Source organism: Pantherophis guttatus, chromosome 2 (assembly GCF_059756535.1).
Source record: "Pantherophis guttatus breed Tessera chromosome 2, ASM5975653v1, whole genome shotgun sequence".
In the NCBI taxonomy this organism is placed as follows: Eukaryota; Metazoa; Chordata; class Lepidosauria; order Squamata; family Colubridae; genus Pantherophis; species Pantherophis guttatus.
The window spans coordinates 267,612,655-267,634,397 of NC_142064.1; the positions used below are offsets into that span (position 1 = coordinate 267,612,655).

A 21,743-nucleotide genomic window follows, 5' to 3' on the forward strand; every position below is an offset into this window, starting at 1 on the left:
TTTGTTCATCATGGTGGCTTATTTTGAGGTAAAAAAAATTGTAAAGGTCCAGAAGTTTGAGCTTTCGCTCCATTTTGGGAATTTTCTTTTGATGCCTCTTTTTCATCAGGTTCTATACTTCAGGATTATTCACATCATTACAAACTGCCTTGACTGCCCATAGGCATGAATTTGAAAAGGAAGCTGTAATAATTGAAAAAGAAAAATCAATACAAATCTCAATTTTCCTCAACCTGTCGCTTTGCTCCCTGTGTCCCTGCCAGCCCCTTGATCTCCCCTCACTTCAAGGCTGAGTTTGCCATCAGCCACAAGACACAGGCTGGGTTTCATAGAGAGACTTTTCTTCCTTGTCTTTTGATCACCCTGCCATTTCTGACAGGATTTTGCTCATTTTTGATGCCTCATTCTGGGAGACCCTTCGAAGAAGCTGCTCTTCAGGAAAGGGATTTTTGAGTCTCCACAGTGATTTTCTCAATCTTCACAAGATCACAGACGGTTCTTAGGCATTAAAAAGTGGAAAATCTAGAAAATGATGCTTGCCCGAGATGCCATTTCCTTTCTAGATAGGCTATGTTAGAGGGAAGGTTTCTTTGAAGTTTAATGCCCATCATCCCAGACCCGTATGGGACATGACGTCCCGCGCTTTTGCAGGGTCTTCATGCAATGCGCACAGGATCCTCTAGGGGGCTCCCTGGAAAAGCGGTGTAGCTCCCTCCCTCCCCCTACTTACAGGAGAACTGAGCATGCGCCGACCTCTTTCTCAACTCAGGAGAGCTGCGTGGTTTCCGAGGCATTTTCCAGCAGAGGCTTGAGAGCTTCTCCGCTCTTTCCACGGTCTCCGATTCTGCTTCCCACCTTCGCTGTGAACTTTCGGGTGAGCCTTTCTAGCAAAGGGAAGAGGCTGCAGAGAATCTTGCACGGTCCGAGATCCAGACGTGATTCGGTGTTTAGTGATACAAATGGTTGCTCTTAACTATGCAGCCATAGTAATGATAAAATTATAGTTCGCCAGAGAGAGCCATTTGGTTAAGTGATGAAAGCACAAGGCTTTGAAACCAGGAGATTTAATTTTCTAGTCCAACCTTCGGCATGAAATCCTTGAGCCCATCCCAACTCTCAGCCCAATCTACTTCACAGGGCTGTTGTTATAGGGAAAATAATAAAAAGCATTGTGTATAATTTCTGCCTAGAGTAAATAATAATAATAATAATAATAATACAGAAGACATAAAAATAAAAAATAAATTTTAATAATTTCTCAGCAATTTCCCCCATATGTAGAGAGATCAAACTAATTAAGACACCCCACCCCCCCAGATATTCGTAGGTACATCCATATTTCTTTTTTTTAAATTTTTCCTTCCCCCTTCTCTTCCCTCTCTTGATAAGGATGCACAGTCGTTCAATTAATCACACTAGTAAGCATCCTAAATTATTTGTTCCATTTCAGGCATGTAAGCTGGAATTTTTTTCTGCTTCTTCTGGAATCTTAAGTATCTTGTCTGGGAAGAGAGCTGAATGGCCTTGGAAAAACTGGCCAGACCTCTTGTGAACAGAAAGACCTGTGGAGATCCATGAGTCCATTTTGGAGCTTTATTAGAGACCAGACAGAAGATGGAGGGGCGACACCCAGCAGATGCAAAAGTTAAAAAAGACCCTCCAGCTGCTCAGCCTTGGAGCTGTGGGAAGAATGGGGCAAGTCCTGGGCAGAAGAGCCACGAAGAGGCATCCAACACTTCAGAGGTCCAATGTTGTCACTTCAGAAAAGTGCAGTTTCAGGAGGGGAGCCGTCCCCGAGATGTTTGCACTCAGCTTCACTATCTTTGCTGTCAGTGGCTGCAACCAGAAAAACACACCAAGGCTCAGATGCTGGACCTGGTGCTCCTGGAACAATTCCTGGCTGTCCTTCCCCCAGAGGTGGCGAAATGGGTGCGGGAGTGTGGAGCAGAGACCAGTTCCCAGGCGGTGTCCCTGGCTGAAGGCTTCTTGCTGACTCAGGAGCAGGAAAACATGCAAGAAGAGTTGCAGGTGGGAGACTGTAATCATGGCAGCTCTAAAGAGGATCTCTCTGAAGTTGTCAATTCCTTTCTGGCAGAATTTTCTGGCATTATTAATTTCTAAGGGTATTCTATTCTTCCAGAGGATGTATTTGGGGCCATTCCTCCATTCTGTTTCAGCAATGGACATTGGGGTCTGCTAGTTTGAAGATGTAGTATGATAATTCATTTCTATCTCTCTGCTCTTCCTTTGTTTCTCGTATCACATCATGTCCAGAAATCCGTGGAAACTGTGACTGAGTGTTCTAAAGAGGGGAAAGATACATTCAAAACTTCTCAAGAGCTGCTTTTCAGGGAGAACTTCCAGAAATATCAAAATCAAGACGCTATGCAAGGTAAGAAAAGTTCTTTCTATGTGAGATGAGATTTCAACGTAGCTGATTCTTTTGCTCCATTTCATTGGAGTTTCTCTCTTTAACAAATTTGATTCCACTATTTTTCTCTTTCTCATAGAGAGTAGACAGCTATCCTTGGACTTTTTAGAATCACCTCTTTGTGCTGGAGCTGAAGGATTAGCTGAACCATCGCTTCAGGTAAGGAGAAGAAACATGGAAAAGGTCCATAAATCTTGGATGGATTTCATTTTGTTCTAGAATTCAATGTATAAATTTGTTGTTTCTAAGCAATACAAATTTGACATCAGGTCATTGAACAGTCACATTCAGCTTAGCCTACCTTCTCCCTTTTGAGCGGATCCTTTGTGAGTTGCTTTCTCTCCCCCTCCTGCTTCACCATCAGATTTCATTGACCAGACTGTTGTCAGCATCAGGGCTGTTCCTTCTGTCCCCCAGGGTTGTTCACAAAGACAATTTTAAAAAATACTCTTTTTTGCCTTTTGAAAAGGATCTTTGGGACAAATGTGTCCTGGTGATTGAGAATCTCAATAGACATACAGAGTACTATTACAAGCACTAACATTTCCTTCATGAAGGTTTGGAGTTGGGGTACGTTGGTCCTTCAGTGGATAAAATGAGCCATTGGAAAACATATCAGGTGTGTTTTGCCAGTATTTTGCTCTGTCTATCCTAGGAAGAAACGGAGTCATTGATAAGTAGTGGATTTAAGAGCCAACTACCAATTCACCAAGAATATTTTAGTTGGTTAAACCGTAAGGCATTCCAAACACTTCCAGCTTCATCAAACATGATTTAGTTATCCCATCAGCCAAAAGTGGTGAGACCTTATTCTTAATGGGCAGAGGGTGTCCGTTTTGTTTACGTGATCTTTGTTCTAGAATTGGTGGAAGAAAATTATCCCATTTTTCTTTGGATTATCTGTTTAATAAGGAAACTTGTTTCCTTGTCCAGGATGTTGTTTCTTTTAAGGAAGTGGCCATGTATTTCTCGGAGGAAGAGTGGTCTCAACTGGATGCTGACCAAAAAGAGCTCTACCGAGAAGTCATGCTGGAGAATTACAGGAATCTCCTTTCTCTGGGTAAGAATCATTGTGTGCTCAAGAACATGGAGAAGCAGTTTGAATGTTATTTCTGGAAAAAAATTCATTTATTTACAGTGCATTCAGAAAGTATTCATAACCTTTTCACTTCGTAGAATTTTGTTATGGTGCAGCATGATTCTACAGTTGTTGAAATTCACCTTTTTCTCATTTATCTACACTCAGTATCTGATAATGACAAAGTGAAAACAAAATTTAAGAAATGTCTGTAAAGTTAGTAAAAAGAAGAAAACTGAAATATCATTAGAAAAACATTGAAAAACATTGGCATAAGTATGCAGACCTTTTCACTCAATAGTTTGTTGAAGTACCGTTGGCAAGCATGTAGAATCATGTCTTTTTGGGTATGACAAGAGAAGCTTTTCACACCTGGATTGGGGGATTTTCTGCCATTCTTGCTTGCAAATCCTCTCAGGCTGCCAATCTTGCTTGCAAATACTTCTGCTGTCTGGAGCTCAGTCAGAGTGATCATCGATTTCTCGGTCACCTCTCTTACTAAGGCCCTTCTATCTCAGTCGCTGAGTTTGAGTGGGCAACCAGCTCTTGGAAGAAGCCTGGTTGTCCAAACTTCTTCCATTTGAGAATTATGGAGTCCATTTTGCTCTTAGGAACCTTCAGTGCAGCAGAAATTTTATGGTAGCCTTCCCTAGATCTGTTCCTTTGCAATAATCCTATCTCTGAGCTCTGCAGGCAGTTGCTTTGACCTCATGGCTTTTGGTCTGCTACCGTATGCATTCTCAGCTGTGAGGCCATTTATGGAGAGCTGTGTGTCTTTCCAGGTCCAATCAATTGAATTGACCACTGGTGAACTGGAAATTGGAAAAATTGGAAAATTGCATAGCCTGGCTTTTTACATAAATAAGTTTTTTTTTAAAGAAATGCTTTCTGCTCATAAAATACACAATACTCGTTTCATAGAAGACATTAGCAAGACTCGGAGGGACAGGCTCCATGCAGGGATGGTGTGGCCTCTCTTGAGCCAGGTTCTGGCTACCAGGACTCGGTATTCACTCTTGAACCTGATCACTGGGTTCCTGATGGCCCTGAAGTTCTATAACGGACCAGATGACATCTAAGAGTTCCCTTCTTAGAGATATGCCCAGTAATATGCCAAATTTCGCATCCGCCTAAATTGAGGGTGGGGAGCTATTGCCATCCAGAAATTCCCTTTGACTTTCAAAGATTCTGCTTTGCAGACAAGTGGAGATGAGAGTTTTATTGAAGTTGGGAGGTGCTGGGTATGTTGCTGCCCCAGCATGATGGAGTATACTTCAGGAGTTTGTGGCACCAAAGAATTATTCCAGGTCAAAGATTAGATCAGAGTTGTGGTCCAATCCTATTATATGAGGATCATTAGGGATACACTTGGAAATGGGACTTTGCTATAATCTTAGTTTGGACTCTTCATGTTTGTCATAAAAACAGTGATGACTGATTTGGCTAAATTTCAGAAGAACAGTTTTGATTGTTCTCTTATTCTTGTCACAGTTTTCATTTTTCTTTTTCAAGGCTTTAATGGGCAAGAGAATAAGAACTGCAAGGAGGAAAGCCAAGCAATCCATTTGAAAGTGTGCAAAAGGAAATTTGTAGATCAGATGCAACCAAAAAGGGATGAAACAAATCAATCACAAAGTGGAATTAAAAAAAGTCTTCCTCGGATCAGTTGGCTTCCTAACCATGCAGTTATAGATAAGGGGGAAGTACCATATAAATTCATGGATTGTGGAAAGAGATTCAATAAATCCAATCATCTCATTTCTCATAAAAAGACACATTCAGAAGAGAAACGATTTACCTGCATGGAGTGTGGAAAGACCTTCTCTTATAATCACTACCTTATAAGACATCAAAGGATCCACACAGGAGAACGACCTTATAAATGCATGGAATGTGAAAAGACCTATACTTGTAGCACTCATCTTAAGTGCCACAAGAGGATCCACACAGGAGAGAAGCCATATCAATGCATGGAGTGTGGAAAGACATTTTCTCGTAGCACTCATCTTAATATCCATAAGCGGATTCATACAGGAGAGAAGCCATATCAATGCATGGAGTGTGGAAAGACCTTTACTTGTAGCAGTAATTTTAATACCCACAAGAGGATCCACACAGGAGAGAAACCGTATCAATGCATGGAGTGTGGAAAGACCTTCTCTTATAATCACGTTCTTATAAGACATCAAAGGATCCACACAGGAGAACGACCTTATAAATGTATGGAATGTGAAAAGACCTTTACATGTAGCACTCATCTTAAGTGCCACAAGAGGATCCACACAGGAGAGAAGCCATATCAATGCATGGAGTGTGGAAAGACATTTACTTGTAGCAGTTATCTTAATACTCACAAGGGAATCCACACAGGAGAGAAGCCATATCAATGCATGGAGTGTGGAAAGACATTTACTCGTAGCAGTAATTTTAATACCCACAAGAGGATCCACACAGGAGAGAAACCGTATCAATGCATGGAGTGTGGAAAGATATTTACTCGTAACTCTCATCTTAATATCCACAAGCGGATCCATACAGGAGAGAAACCGTATCAATGCATGGAGTGTGATGAAACCTTCTGTTATTATAAGACTTAGAATCCATCAGAGGAATCACAAAGGAGAAAGTCCTTATAAATGCATGGAGTGTGGAAAACCCTTCAGATGTAGCAGTGGTGTGAAATCCCACAATTTGATCCACACAGGAGAGAAGCCATATCGTATGGAGTGTGGAAAGAGTTTTAGGAAGAGTGGTAATCTTAATACTCACAAGAGGATCCACACAGGAGAGAAAACCATATCAATGCATGGAGTGTGGAAAGACCTTCTGTTATTCTAAGTCTTTTATAAATCATCAAAGGAATCACACAGGAGAAAGAACTTATAAATGCATGTAGTGTGGAAAGACGTTTACGCGTAGCTATCATCTTAATTCCCACAAGAGGATCAACACAGGAGAGAAGCCATATCAATGCATGGAGTGTGGAAAGACATTTACTCGTAGCAGTAATTTTAATACCCACAAGAGGATCCACACAGGAGAGAAACCGTATCAATGCATGGAGTGTGGAAAGATATTTACTCGTAACTCTCATCTTAATATCCACAAGCGGATCCATACAGGAGAGAAACCGTATCAATGCATGGAGTGTGATGAGACCTTCTGTTATTATAAGACTTAGAATCCATCAGAGGAATCACAAAGGAGAAAGTCCTTATAAATGCATGGAGTGTGGAAAACCCTTCAGATGTAGCAGTGGTGTGAAATCCCACAATTTGATCCACACAGGAGAGAAGCCATATCGTATGGAGTGTGGAAAGAGTTTTAGGAAGAGTGGTAATCTTAATACTCACAAGAGGATCCACACAGGAGAGAAAACCGTATCAATGCATGGAGTGTGGAAAGACCTTCTGTTATTCTAAGTCTTTTATAAATCATCGAAGGAATTTGTAAGGAGTAATGCTCTTACTCGCCATAGAGGAATCACACATGGCAGAAACCATATCAATAAAGGAAGTGTGTGTAGAACTCCCAAGAGAAATCCAGGTAGTCCTCACTTTATGACTCAATTGAGCCCAAAATTTCTGTTGCTAAGTGAGAGACTTACTGTGTTTTGTCCCATATTACAAGTTTTCTTGCCATATTTCTTAACTGAATCACTGTAATTGTTAAGTTAGTAACACTGTTGTGTTCCCCATTGGTTTTGCTTGTCGGAAGCTCACAAAAGATAATCACATGATCCAGGGATTCTGCAGCTGTCATGAATCAGTTGCCATGCATCTGAAATTGGATCAGGTGACCTTCGGGATGTTGTTCATAAGTGTGAAAAATATTCAGAAATCATGTTTTTCAGTGCTTCTATAACTTTGAATAATCATTATATGAACTGTAGAAAATCGAGGACTACCTATAGTTGTCTCAAATCTCATGCAAGGACCATTTGAGTTATAATCCAAATAAATTGTAGACCTTCTTAGATACGTATGCATAAATTTCCTTTCTAGTGGAGACCTGAACACCGTGGTTTTTGCTAAGTCCAAATAGACAAAGTCTTTTTCTACATGTAGAAATATTCTTGAGTGTTTTTCATTATATTGTTTCAAATATTCCAAAATACCAAATGCAATTATCACATTTCCATCTCCCATCTAACAGTGAGGATGCTTTGCTTACAAAGTCGTGCCTCCTTGCATGGAAAGGAAGTGGGCCTCCCTCTGACTCACAGACTTTGCCCTCCCACACCCACTATGAGCAACCTGGCCAAGAAGAGTGAGCACAGCAGCAGCAACCTCGAGGAGAAGATAAGCGCGGCCAAGTACCCCCTTGGGAAAGCTGGCTGAGCTGGGTGCTTGCCCTCCATTGCCCAGGGCTCTGGATGGTCATTGCCACCATCCAGTGATCCTCCCATGTGGCCTGAGAAGCATGGTGAGGCTTCTGTGGTGGACGAGGCTTTGTTTTTGTGGTGGTTTCACCTTCCTCTGCTGGAGACCTCTGGATCCCCCCTCCCAGCCTTGCCTGCACTCCCCCCGGAGGTGGAGGATGCTGCTGCTGATGTGGAAGCACGGTGGAGAAAGTTTGTAGGAAGCAGTTTCCTCCAGGTCTAACTTTTGCCTTGACAGATCTCTGGAGAGGAGGAAGAGTGGCTGGGGAGTTGAATGAGGGAAGGCTGCCCCAACAAGCCAGCATCTTTACCACACACGCCTGGAAACAAGGATTTCCTTTCGAAAAAGGCCAGCCTCCCTCCTGCAGGACCGAGGAGTGCTGCTCCCCTGCCACCTCCTCTTGCTCTCCAGAGATCTGTCAAGGCAGAAGTTGGACTCGGAGGAAACTGCTCCCTGCAAACTTTCTCCTCCAGTTCTTCCACACTCAGCAGAGTCGTCCTCCGCTTCTTGCTTTGGAGGGAGGGGGTACCAGACAGGGAAACAAACCCCAACGATGTCTGAGATTGGAAAGAACATCTCCTTCGGCATGCTGTGCAAGTGAACAGACACACACACAGACAGAAGGCACCAAATTTTCCCCACCTTGAGTTCACCAGTGCAACTTATTCCATCCCGACCCAGCTGTCCCAAGTCAGTTGCGGCCTGTGAGTAGTATCGAACTGACCATGCCCACCCGGCCTCTGTGAATTGTCATAGTCTTACATGCAACTAGCCCTTTGAGGGCAACCCTAATGCTGATGTGGCCCTCAATAAAATAGAATTTGACACCCCTGCTCTGCACCATCACCATGAATATGTGATCAAATGCTTGACAACTGGTTCAAATTATTGCCTGTTGTACTGCCCTGGGGTTATATTCAGAAACTAACTTCAGTTTCTCCTGACAAATAGATAGTTAGTTTAGTTTAGTTTATGACATTTCTATACCGCCCTTCTCCCGAAGGACTCAGGGCGGTTTACAGCCATATTAAAATAACCCAACACAAAAATTAAAACTATTAAAAGAATTTAAAACAATTTGGCCGTTATTTAAAACCCCTTACTAAAACCCCTTAAAAACCAATTTAAAACCCCTTTAAAATTTATCTATTCAGTCAGGCCGGCTTGATGAAACAAAAGAGTCTTCAGAGCCCAACGGAAGGCGCGGAGGTCGGGAATCCTTTTATATCCGGGGGCAGTTCATTCCATAGGACAGGAGCCCCCACAGAGAAGGCTCTCCCCCTGGGGGTCACCAGCCAACATTGTCTGGCCGACGGCACCCTGAAGAGGCCCTCTCTGTGAGAGCGTATCGGACGGTGGGAGATATTTGGTGGCAGAAGGCGATCCTTGTAAGTACCCCGGTCCTAAGCCATGGAGCGCTTTGAAGATGGTGACTAGCACCTTGATAGTCACCATCTTCAAATAGACAGAGGTTGGAAGAACTGAGTCTGGAATGTGTAGATCATCCTACTCGCAAATTACAGAAATCCAGCATGGGTTTGTTTAAATGATTGTGCCAAAACAATGATTTTATTCTTTGACAAAGTGGCTAAATTAGTAGCTTCTGTCTTAGGCCCAGTATTCAATATCTTCATAAAGGACTTAGATGAGGGAATAGAAGGGGAACTCATCAAATTTGCAGATGACACTAAGCTGGCAGGAAAAAACCCACAAGACATGTTCAGAATCCAAAAAGATCTTGACAAACATGAACTATGGGCCTTATCCAAGAAAATGAAATTTAATGTGGAGAGAAGGGTTTACACTTAAGAAAAAAAAAAAAGCCAATATGTACAAGTATAGATTAGGTGAAACCTAGCTCAAAAACAGTAACTGTGAGAAGTCCTGGTGGACAATCAGCCAGCAATGTGTGGCAGCAATCAAAAAATCCTTGGTTGCATAAACAGAGGCACAGAATAAAAAATCATGAAGTATTAGCACCAGTTTATAAAACCAGTGAAATCTTCATTACATTTGACTAGAAAAAAACATTCTTTTACTCCAAAGGCCTTAAGGTTCCTACTAAAATTTACTGAGGCGTATTCCCTACTTAACACCAAAATAAAACCATTCATCTCTCCCTCCCCCCCCCTCTCTCTCTCTTTGCCTTGTGGTATTTGAGATTAATATTTTTCAGTGTTTGCCTTCCTTCATTTTGTAATTCCACTTTTTCTCTAGTCACATATGAGACTTTATTCCCCCAATCTTCATTTCTCCATCATAGTGGCTTGTTTTGAGGTAAAAAAAATTAAAGGTCCAGAAGTTTGAGCTTTCGTTCCATTTTGGGAATTTTCTTTTGATGCCTCTTTTTCATCAGGATCTATACTTCAGGATTATTCACATCATTATAAACTGCCTTTGGTGTTTCTAACCCTCCTTGACTGCCCATAGGCATGAATTTGAAAACGAAGCTGTAATAATTGAACTCACTAAAGAAAAATCAATACAAATCTCAATTTTCCTCAACCGGTCGGTCGCTTTGTTCCCTGTGTCTCTGCCAGGCCCCTGATCTCCCCTCACTTCAAGGCTGAGTTTGCCATCAGCCACAAGACACAGGCTGGGTTTCAAAGAGACACTTTTCTTCCTTGTCTTTTGACCGTCCTGCCATTTCTGACAGGATTTTGCTCATTTTTGAGGTCTACTGGGAATCCCTAGAGACCCTTCAGAAAAGCTGCTCTTCAGGAAAGGGAATTTTGAGCCTCCACAGAGATTTTCTCAATCTTCACAAGATCACAGGTGGTTCTTAGAGATTAAAAAGAGGGAAAATCTAGAAACTGACGCCTGCTGGAGAGGCCGCTTCCTTTCTAGATAGGCAATGTTAGCGGGAACCTTTCCTTCAAGTTTAATGCCCATCATCCCAGACCCGCATGGAACATGACGTCCTGCGCCCTTGCCGGGTCATCATGCAATGCGCAAAGGATCCTCTAGGGGGTTCCCTGGAAAACCGGTGCAGCTCCCCCCCCCCCGCTTAAAGGAGAACTGAGCATGCGCGGGCTGCATGCTTCCCGAGGCATTTTCCAGCAGCGATTTGAAAGCTTCTCCGCTTTTTCTACGGTTTCCGATTCTGCTCCCCGCCCTCCCTCGCTGTGAGCCTTTCTAGCGAAGGGAAGAGGCTGCAGGGAATTCTTGCACCGTCCGAGACCCAGACGTGAGTTGGGGGTTCAGTGATGGAGACTCGCATGGAGACATGCAAAACTTGCACCAGATTCGGAGTCCTGGGATGGAGGTGGGGGGTGGGGGGAGCAGTGGTCCCATGTTCCCCTGCCGCCCCTATGCATGCACAGGCCAGGCAGGGGAGAAAGCAAAGCTTCGGATCCTTCCCGTTGCCCTTAGACTAGAGAGAAGAAAGCCAGGGCCTCAGAAAGGAGGGAGCCATTTATTTACCCTCCATTTGGATGGGAAAACCTCTGCACGGGAGGGAGAGGAGGAGAGGTCGCCTTTGCAAAAGAGAGATTTCTGCCTCCAAGTCAGACTTTTTCCCCGGGACTGTTTCCTGCTTTCCCGCCTTTCCCCCCAGTCACCAGCTGCCTCTGCCTGCAGGTAAAGAAGGAAGATGCCTCATTGTCACTATGTCCCAGAATAGGCCAGTATTTTTGTCAAGTTTCGCCTTTGTAAAGCCTGGATGTTGCAATCCATTGTTTATTTATTTACTTATTAAGTGGATTTAGGGAGCCCCTCATGTCCATTGCTATTCGTGACCTGGGATGTTTATGATTTGAATTGTGCAAATGGTTGCTCTTAACTATGAAGCCATAGAAATGATAAAATTATAGTTCGCCAGAGAGAGCCATTTGGTTAAGTGATGAAAGCACAAGGCTTTGAAAGCAGGAGATTAACTTTCTAGTCCAACCTTTGGCATGAAATCCTTGAGCCCATCCCAACTCTCAGCCCAATCTACTTCACAGGGCTGTTGTGGGGGAAATAGTAAGAAGGAGCATTATGTATAATTGCTGCCTAGAGTAATTTATAGTAATACTAATACAGAAGACATAAAAATAAAAAATTAAATTTTAATAAAAACTAGGAATTAGAAATCAAAAACATATTTAAACATATTTTTCCAATATTTTGATAGACATTAATATCCCTTAAAGGAAATAAATAAAGGTTATTCTTTTATAAATTGTAAAGTGTGAGATTATCTGTCTGCTGTTTTCTGACTATGTAAAGTGACCACAAATGGTAATTAGCGGAGACAATGCATTATGACTTGCTAAGAGCTCTTCAGGAAACAGGAACTTAAGCCTTGGGCAAAAAGCTATCAGGAGGCAGGAACATCAGAGATGGAGGGAAATTGTCAAGAAAACCCTTTTAAAGTGTAAAACAACTTAAAGGATGCATTTAAGAGAATAAGGGGGAGTTGGGAGGGCTCCTGGTGTGCATTGTGAAGGTGTATAAAATGTATAGCTTGAAAACTGCTTTTTGTGCTCTGAACTCAATCCATTTAGGAAGAGTCTAAGAGGCCGCGCTTGCAACCACTTTTTTTTTTATTTTCATGTTTTTCTCCAATAAATCTTTGATTTTGTTTTTGATTAAGCTGGAATTTTTTTCTGGTTCTTCTGGAATCTTAAGTATCTTGTCTGGGAAGAGAGCTGAATGGCCTTGGAAAATTTGGCCAGACCTCTTGTGAACAGAAAGACCTGTGGAGATCCATGGGTGCATTTTGGAGCTGTATTGAAGATTAGACAGAAGATGGAGGGACAACACCCAGCAGATGCAGAAGTTAGAAAAGGCCTTCCAACTGCTCAGCCTTGGAGCTGTGGGAAGAATGGGGCAAGTCCTGGGCAGAAGAGCCACGAAGAGGCATCCAACACTTCAGAGGCCCAATGCTGTCACTTCACAAAAGTGCAGTTTCAGGAGGGGAGCCGTCCCCGAGATGTTTGCACTCAGCTTCACTACCTTTGTCGTCAGTGGCTGCAACCAGAAAAACACACCAAGGCTCAGATGCTGGACCTGGTGCTCCTGGAACAATTGCTGGCTGTCTTTCCCCCAGAGATGGCAAGATGGGTGCGGGAGTGTGGAGCAGAGACCAGTTCCCAGGCGGTGTCCCTGGCTGAAGGCTTCTTGCTGACTCAGGAGGAGGAAAACATGCAGGAAGAGTTGCAGGTGGGAGAATGGAATCAGGGCAGTTCTAAAGAGGATCTCTTTGAATTTGACAACTCCTTTTTGGCAGAATTTTCTGGGATTATTAATTCCTAAGGGCATTTGTTCTATTCTTCCAGAGGATGTATTTGGGGTAATTCTTCCATTTTGTTTCAACAATGGACGTTGGGGTCTGCTAGTTTGAAGATGTAGTATGATAATTCATTTCTATCTCTGTGCTCTTCCTTTGTTTCTCATGTCACATCATGTCCAGAAATACGTGGAAACTATGACTGAGTATTCTAATGAGGGGAAAGATTCATTCAAAGCTTCTCAAGAGCTGCTCTTCATGGAGAATTTACAGAAAGATCAAAATCAAGATGCTATGCAAGGTAAGAAAAGTTATTTCTATGTGAGGTGAGATTTCAACATTTAGCTGATTCTTTTGCTCCATTTCATTGGAGTTTCTCTCTTTAACAAATTTGATTCCACTATTTTTCTCTTTCTCATAGAGAGTAGACAGCTGTCCTTGGACTTTTTAGAATCACCTCTTTGTGCTGGAGCTGAAGGATTAGCTGAATCACCACTTCAGATAAGGAGAAGAAACATGGGAAAGGTCCATAAATCTTGGATGGATTTCATTTTGTTCTAGCATTCAATGTATACATTTGTTGTTTCTAAGCAATACAAATTTGACATCAGGTCATTGAACAGTCACACTCAGCTTAGCCTTCCCTCTCCCTTCTGAGCGGATCCTTTGTGAGTCGCTTTCTCCACCCCTCCTTCTTCACCATCAGATTTCATTGACCAGACTGTTGTCAGCATCAGAGCTGTTCCTTCTGTCCCCCATGGTTGTTCACACAGACCATTAAAAAAAATACTCTTTTTTGCCTTTTGAAAAGCATCTTTGGGACAAATGTGACCTGGTGATTGAGAATCTCCATAGACATACAGAGTACTATTACAAGCTCTTCCATTTCGTTCATGAAGGTTTGGACTTGGGGTACGTTGATCCTTCAGTGGATAAAATGAGCCTTTGGAAAACATATCAGTTGGGTTTTGCCAGTATTTTGCTCTGTCCATTCTAGGAAGAAACGGAGTCATTAATAAGTAGTGGATTTAAAACCCAACTACCAATTGAGCAAGAATATTTTAGTTGGTTAAACCGTAAGGCATTCCAAACACTTCCAGCTTCATCAAACATGATTTAGTTATGCCATCAGCCAAAAGCGGTGAGATCTCATTCTGAATTCTGCAGACGATGCCCATTTTGTTCACGTGATCTTTGTCCTAGAATTGGTGGAAGAAAATTATCCCATTTTTCTTTGGATTATCTGTTAATAAGGAAACTTGTTTCCTTATCCAGGATGTTGTTTCTTTTGAGGAAGTGGCCATGTATTTCTCGGAAGAAGAGTGGTCTCAACTGGATGCTGACCAAAAAGAGCTCTACAGAGAAGTCATGCTGGAGAATTCCAGGAATCTCCTTTCTCTGGGTAAGAACCACTGTCTGTGCTCAGGAACATGGAGAAAGGGCTTGAATGTTACTTCTGGAAAAAAAATCATTCATTTACAGTGCGTTCAGAAAGCATTCATAACCTCTTCACTTTGTAGAGTTTTGCTATGGTGCAGCCTGATTCTACAGTTGTTGAAATTCACTTATTTCTCATGTATCTACACTCAATATCCGATAATGATAAAGTGAAAACAAAATTTTAGAAATGTCTATAAATTTAGTAAAAAGAAAAAAACTGAAATATCACATTGGCATAAGTATTCAGATCTTTTCACTCAATAGTTTGTTGAAGCACCGTTGGCAAGCATGTAGAATCATGTCTTTTTGGGTATGACACTACAAGCTTTGCACACCTGGATTGGGGGATTTTCTGACATTCTTGCTAGCAAATCCGCTCAGGCTAAGTCAGATTGCATGGCAATTGTTGGTGGACAGCCATTTTCAGGTCCCTCCAGAGATGTTAAATAAGGTTCAACTCAGGCTGGGCCACTAGGACTTTCATGAACCGTGGTGGCACAATGGTTAGAATGCAGCACTGCAGGCTACTTCTGCTGTCTGGAGCTCAGAGTGACCATCGATTTCTTGGTCACCTCTCTTACTAAGGCCCTTCTATCCTAATTGCTCAGTTTGAGTGGGCAACCAGCTCTTGGAAGAATCCTGATTGTGCCAAACATCTTCCATTTGAGAATTATGGAGTCCATTTTGCTCTTAAGAACCTTTCAGTGCAGCAAAAATTTTATGGTAGCCTTCCCTAGATCTGTTTCTTTGCAATAATCCTATCTCTGAGCTCTGCAGGCAGTTGCTTTGACCTCATGGCTTTTGGTCTGCTACCATATGCATTCTTAGCTGTGAGGCCATTTATGGAGAGCTGTGTGTCTTTCCAGGTCCAATCAATTGAATTGACCACAGGTGAACTGGAAATTGGAAAAATTGGAAAACTGCATAGCCTGGCTTTTTACATAAAGATTTTTTTAAAAAAAAATGCTTTCTGCACATAAAATACACAATACTCGTTTCATAGAAAACATTAGGAAGACTCGGAGGGACAGGCTCCATGCAGGGATGTTGTGGTCTCTCTTGAGCCAGGTTCTGGCTATCAGGATTCGGTATTCCCTCCTGAACCTGGTCACTGGGTTCCTGATGGCCCTGAGCTGCTATAACGGACCAGTTGATCTCTAAGAGTTTCCTTCTTAGAGATATGCCCACTTATATGCCAAATTTGGCATCCGCCTAAGTTGAGGGTGGCGAGCTATTGCCATCCAGAAATTCCCTTTGACTTTCAAAGATTCTGTTTTGCAGACAAGTGGAGATGAGAGTTTTATTGAAGTTGGGAGGTGCTGGGTATGTTGCTGGCCCAGCATGATAGAGTGTACAATGCACTTCGGGAGTTTGTGGCACCAAAGAATTGTTCCAGGTCAAAGATTAGATCACAATTGTGGTCCAATCCTATTATATGAGGATCATTAAGGATACACTTGGAAATGGGACTTTGCTATAATCTTAGTTTGGACTCTTCGTGTTTGTCAACAAAACAGTGATGACTGATTTGGCTAAATTTCAGAAGAAAAGTTTTGATTGTTCCCTTATTCTTGTCACAGTTTTCATTTTTCTTTTTCAAGGCTTTAATGGGCAAGAGAATAAGAATTGCAAGGAGGAAAGCCAAGCGAGCCATTTGAAAGGGTGGAAAAGGAAATTTGTAGATCAGATGCAACCAAAAAGGGATGAAACAAATCAATCACAAAGTGGAATTAAAAAAAGTTTTCCTCGGGTCAGCTGGCTTCTTAACCATACAGTTATCGATAAGGAGGAAGTACCATATAAATTCATGGAGTGTGGAAAGAGGTTCAATAAATCCAATAATCTCATTTCTCATAAAAAGACACATTCAGAAGAGAAACGGTTTACCTGCATGGAGTGTGGAAAGACCTTCTCTTATAATCACTATCTTATAAGACATCAAAGGATCCACACAGGAAAACGACCTTATAAATGCATGGAATGTGAAAAGACCTTTACTTGTAGCACTCATCTTAATACCCACAAGCGGATCCACACAGGAGAGAGGCCATATCAATGCATGGAGTGCGGAAAGGCATTTACTTGTAGCACTCATCTTAATACCCACAAGCGGATCCACACAGGAGAGAAGCCATATCAATGCATGGAGTGTGGAAAGACATTTACTCGTAACACTTATCTTAATATTCACAAGCGGATCCACACAGGAGAGAAACTATATCAATGCAGGGAGTGTGATGAGACCTTCTCTTATAATCACTCTCTTAGAAGACATGTAAGGATCCACACAGGAGAAAGACCTTATAAATGCATGGAGTGTGGAAAAACCTTTACTTGTAGCAGTAGTCTGAAATCCCACAATTTGATCCATACAGGAGAGAAGCCATATCATTGCATGGAGTGTGGAAAGGGTTTTAGGAAGAGTGGTAATCTTAATACCCACAAGAGGATCCACACAGGAGAGAAACCGTATCAATGCATGGAGTGTGGAAAGACCTTCTGTTACCATTATTCTTTTAAAACCCATAAAAGGAATCACAAAAGAGAAACACCTTATAAATGAATGGAGTGTGGAAAGACCTTTACTTATAGCAGTAGTCTTAATTCCCACAAGAGGATCCATACAGGGCAGAAACCATATCAATAAAAGAAGTGTGGTAGAACTCCCAAGAGATATCCAGGTAGTCCTCACATAATGACTGCAATTGAGCCCAAAATTTCTGTTGCTAAGTGAGAGACTTACTGTGTTTTGCCCCATATTACAAGTTTTCTTGCCACATTTGTTAACTGAATCACTGTAATTGTTAAGTTAGTAACACTGTTGTGAAATGAATTTGGCTTCCCCATTGGTTTTGCTTGTCAGAAGCTCACAAAAGATGATCACATGATCCAGGAATTCTGCAGCTGTCATGAATCAGTTGCCATGCATCTGAGATTGGGTCAGGTGACCATCGGGATGTTGTTCATAAGTGCGAATAAAGTTCAGAAATCATGTTTTTCAGTGTTTCTATAACTTTGAATAATCATTATATGAACTGTAAAAAATCGAGGACATAATGCTGATATGGCCCTTAATGAAATTGAGTTTGTCACCCCTGCTTTGCACCATCCCCATGAACACGTGATCAAATGCTTGACAACTGGTTCCTATTTATGCCAATTGCAGTGTCCTGGGGTCATATTCAGAAACTAACTTCAGTTTCTCTTGACAAATAGACAGATGGAGGTCAGGATAACTGGCTCTGGGATGTGTAGATCATCATACTTGCAAATCACAGAAAGCCTGTATGGGTTTGTTAAAACAGATCATGCCAAAACATTTTATTTTTTTAAAAAAGTTTTTTATTTTAAACACATTAAAAACAAAATAGACATACAACATTTATAGAAGAAAAATAAAAAATAAAAACAAAAAAAGAGAAAATATCACTTTCTTTTCGGCTGTATGCAATGATCCTTTCTATATATCAATATTTACAGATATTTTAGTATTAACTTATTTAACATTCATTTTCTACTTTCTTTCATTCCCTCTATCCTATAAGTTGATCGTCCACATTTTCCCCCTCCTTTCTTCATTCATTTAACTTACTTCCTTATTTTTCAATATCATTTTATTCTTTGACAAGGAGACTAAATTAGTAGACAAGCGAAAAATGCTGTGGACCAGTGGTGGGTTGCTACTGGTTTGCCCCAGTTTGGGCATGTGCAGAAGTTTGCACACGAGCAAACCAGTAGCAAAGGTAAGTGAAACCCACCACTGCCATGGACATAGTATATTTAGATTTCAGTAAGGTATTCAACAAAGTAGACCACAACCTATTTCTTGGTAAACTGGAAAAATGTGGGATAGACATCATCACCACTAGATGAATTTGTAATTGGATAACAAGCTGTACTGAACGAGTAGTCCTTAATGGTACTACAGCTACATGAAGGGAAGTAAGCAGTAGAGTACCACAAGGTTCTGTCTTGGGCCCAGTACTCTTCAATATCTTCGTAAAGGACTTAAATGAGGGAATAGAAGGGGAATTCATAAATTTGCATATGACACTAAGCTGGCAGGAATAGCCAACACCCCACAAGACATGTTCAGAATCCAAAAAGATCTTGACAAACATGAACAATGGGCTTTATCCAAGAAAATGAAATTTAATGTGGAGAGAAGGGTTTACACTTAAGTAAAAAAAAAAGAGAAAGGTACAAGTATAGATTAGGTGAAACCTAGCTCAAAAACAGTAACTGAGATAAAACTTGGAGTCCTGGTGGACAATCACTTAAATATCAGCCAGCAAAAAATCCTTGGTTGCATAAACAGAGGCACAGAATCAAAAATTGTGAAGTATTAGTACCACTTTATAAAGCCAGTGAAATCTTCAATACTTTTGGCTAGAAAAAAATATTCTTTTACTCCAAAGGCCTTAAGGTTCCGACTAAAATTTCCTGAAGCATATTCCCTACTCAACACCAAAATAAAACTATTCATGTCTCTCTTTTTTTTTTTGCCTTGTAGTATTTGAGCTTTATATTTACTTTACAGTATTTGCCTTCGTTCTTTTTGTAATTCTACTTTTTCTTTAGTCACATATGAGACTTTATTCTCCCAATCTTCATTTCTCCATCATGGTGGCTTGTTTTGAGGTAAAAAATTGCAAAGGTCCAGAAGTTTGAGCTTTCGCTCCATTTTGGGAATTTTCTTTTGATGCCTTTTTTTCATCAGGATCTATACTTCAGGATTATTCACACCATTACAAACTGCCTTTGCTGTTTCTAATCCTCCTTGATTGCCCATAGGCATGAATTTGAAAAGGAAGCTGTAATAATTGAACTCACTAAAGAAAAATCAATGCAAATCTTAAATTTCCTCAACCTGTCGCTTTCCTCCCTGTGTCTCTGCCAGCCCCCTGATCTCCCCCTCACTTCAAGGCTGAGTTTGCCACAAGACACAGGCTGGGTTTCATAGAGACACTTTTCTCCCTTGTCTTTTGACCACCCTGCCATTTCTGACAGGATTTTGCTCATTTTTGAGGTCATCTCCTGGGAATCCCTAGAGACCCTTCAGAGAAGCTGCTCTTCAGGAAAGGGATTTTTGAGTCTCCACAGAGATTTTCTCAGTCTTCACAAGATCACAGACGGTTCTTAGAGGTTAAAAAGAGGGAAAATCTAGAAACTGACGCCTGCTGGAGAGGCCACTTCCTTTGTAGATAGGCAATGTTAGAGGGAATCTTTCCTTCAAGTTTAATGCCCATCATCCCAGACCCGCATGGAACATGACGTCCTGCGCCTTTGTAGGGTCTTCATGCAATGCTCACAGGATCCTCCAGGGGGCTCCCTGGAAAACCGGTGCAGCTCCCCCCCTTACAGGAGAACTGAGCATGCGCGGGCTGCATGCTTCCCGAGGCATTTTCCAGCAGCGATTTGAAAGCTTCTCCGCTTTTTCTACGGTTTCCGATTCTGCTCCCCCCACTCCCTCCCTCGCTGTGAGCCTTTCTAGCAAAGGGAAGAGGCTGCAGGGAATTCTTGCACCGTCCGAGATCCAGACGTGAGTTGGGGGTTCAGTGATGGAGACTCGCATGGAGACATGCAAAACTTGCACCAGATTCGGAGTCCTGGGATGGAGGTGGGGGGTGGGGGGAGCAGTGGTCCCATGTTCCCCTGCCGCCCCTATGCATGCACAGGCCAGGCAGGGGAGAAAGCAAAGCTTCGGATCCTTCCCGTTGCCCTTAGACTAGAGAGAAGAAAGCCAGGGCCTCAGAAAGGAGGGAGCCATTTATTTACCCTCCATTTGGATGGGAAAACCTCTGCACGGGAGGGAGAGGAGGAGAGGTCGCCTTTGCAAAAGAGAGATTTCTGCCTCCAAGTCAGACTTTTTCTCCGGGACTGTTTCCTGCTTTCCCGCCTTTCCCCCCCAGTCACCAGCTGCCTCTGCCTGCAGGTAAAGAAGGAAGATGCCTCATTGTCACTATGTCCCAGAATAGGCCAGTATTTTTATCAAGTTTCGCCTTTGTAAAGCCTGGATGTTGCAATCCATTGTTTATTTACTTACTTATTAAGTGGATTTAGGGAGCCCCTCATGTCAATTGCTATTCGTGACCTGGGACGTTTATGATTTGAATTGTGCAAATGGTTGCTCTTAACTATGAAGCCATAGAAATGATAAAATTATAGTTCGCCAGAGAGAGCCATTTGGTTCAGTGATGGAAGCACAAGGCTTTGAAAGCAGGAGATTAACTTTCTAGTCCAACCTTTGGCATGAAAGCCTTGAGCCCATCCCAACTCTCAGCCCAATCTACTTCACAGGGCTGTTGTGGGGGAAATAGTAAGAAGGAGCATTATGTATAATTGCTGCCTAGAGTAATTTATAGTAATGCTAATACAGAAGACATAAAAATAAAAAATTAAATTTTAATAAAAACTAGGAATTAGAAATCAAAAACATATTTAAATGTATTTTTCCAATATTTTGATAGACATTAATATCCCTTAAAGGAAATAAATAAAGGTTATTCTTTTATAAATTGTAAAGTGTGAGATTATCTGTCTGCTGTTTTCTGACTATGTAAAGTGATCACAAATGGTAATTAGTGGAGACAATGCATTATGACTTGCTAAGAGGTCTTCAGGAAACAGGAACTTAAGCCTTGGGCAAAAAGCTATCAGGAGGCAGGAACATTGGAGATGGAGGGAAATTGTTAAGAAAACCCTTTTAAATTGTAAAACAACTTAAAGGATGCATTTAAGAGAATAAGGGGGAGTTGGGAGGGCTCCTTAGGCTTGGCTTGCATTGTGAAGGTGTATAAAATGTATAGCTTGAAAACTGCTTTTTGTGCTCTCTGAACTCAATCCATTTGGGAAGAGTCTAAAAGGCCGCGCTTGCAACCGCTTTTCTTTTTTTTTTATTTTCATGTTTTTCTCCAATAAATCTTTGATTTTGTTAGCCAGACTTGTCTTGGAGTTGTGGGTATAAAACTTGGGAATTTTAAATGTCACACCCTGAGAGAAAATCTCTGCAATTTTCCCCATATGTAGAGAGAGCAAGCTAACTAATATGATTTTCCCCCCCACCCCCCACCCCCATCCCAGACATTGGTAGGTTCATCCAAATTTCTTTTTTTTATTTTTCCTTCCCCCTTCTCTTCCCTCTCTTGATAAGGATGCACAGTCGTTCAATTCATCACATTAGTAAACATCCTAAATTAT

At 41.7% G+C, this 21,743-nt stretch overlaps 2 protein-coding genes and 1 pseudogene across 4 annotated transcripts in view; all 3 read left to right on the plus strand.

Moving 5' to 3' along the window:
- Positions 1-730: 730 nt before the first annotated feature.
- Positions 731-7,487, plus strand: LOC117660044 (uncharacterized; annotated as a pseudogene). Its single transcript, XR_015731741.1, has 6 exons — positions 731-874; positions 1,451-2,028; positions 2,275-2,392; positions 2,511-2,590; positions 3,365-3,491; positions 5,022-7,487. The product of XR_015731741.1 is annotated as an uncharacterized LOC117660044 (transcript).
- LOC132711708 (uncharacterized) lies at positions 755-17,539 on the plus strand. 2 transcript variants are annotated; one of them, XM_087884308.1, is made up of 6 exons: positions 755-874; positions 12,468-13,036; positions 13,287-13,404; positions 13,525-13,628; positions 14,379-14,505; positions 16,145-17,539. In XM_087884308.1, exons 2-6 carry the CDS (start codon positions 12,527-12,529, stop codon positions 17,104-17,106), a joined length of 1,821 nt encoding a protein of 606 aa, XP_087740434.1. In that variant the 5' UTR covers positions 755-874; positions 12,468-12,526; the 3' UTR covers positions 17,107-17,539. The 2 variants fall into 2 exon arrangements, with proteins under 2 accessions (XP_087740434.1, XP_087740435.1); XM_087884309.1 differs by lacking the exon at positions 755-874 and adding an exon at positions 10,929-11,078.
- A 2,109-nt stretch (positions 17,540-19,648) lies between these two features.
- Positions 19,649-21,743, plus strand: part of LOC117658416 (uncharacterized) — a 43,227-nt gene continuing 41,132 nt past the window's right edge. The window contains 1 exon segment of the mRNA XM_087885252.1: positions 19,649-20,085. Within this exon segment, the coding sequence (XP_087741378.1) occupies positions 19,814-20,085 (272 nt within the window). The 5' untranslated portion in view covers positions 19,649-19,813.

Excerpts from the sequence above, each read along its gene's own strand:
- LOC132711708 (XM_087884308.1), top strand. The coding sequence starts at position 12,527 with ATGGCCTTGGAAAATTTGGCCAGACCTCTTGTGAACAGAAAGACCTGT. Across the intron at positions 13,037-13,286 it reads ACATGCAGGAAGAGTTGCAG|AAATACGTGGAAACTATGAC; the intron begins GTGGGAGAATGG and ends CATCATGTCCAG. Across the intron at positions 14,506-16,144 it reads CAGGAATCTCCTTTCTCTGG|GCTTTAATGGGCAAGAGAAT; the intron begins GTAAGAACCACT and ends TTCTTTTTCAAG.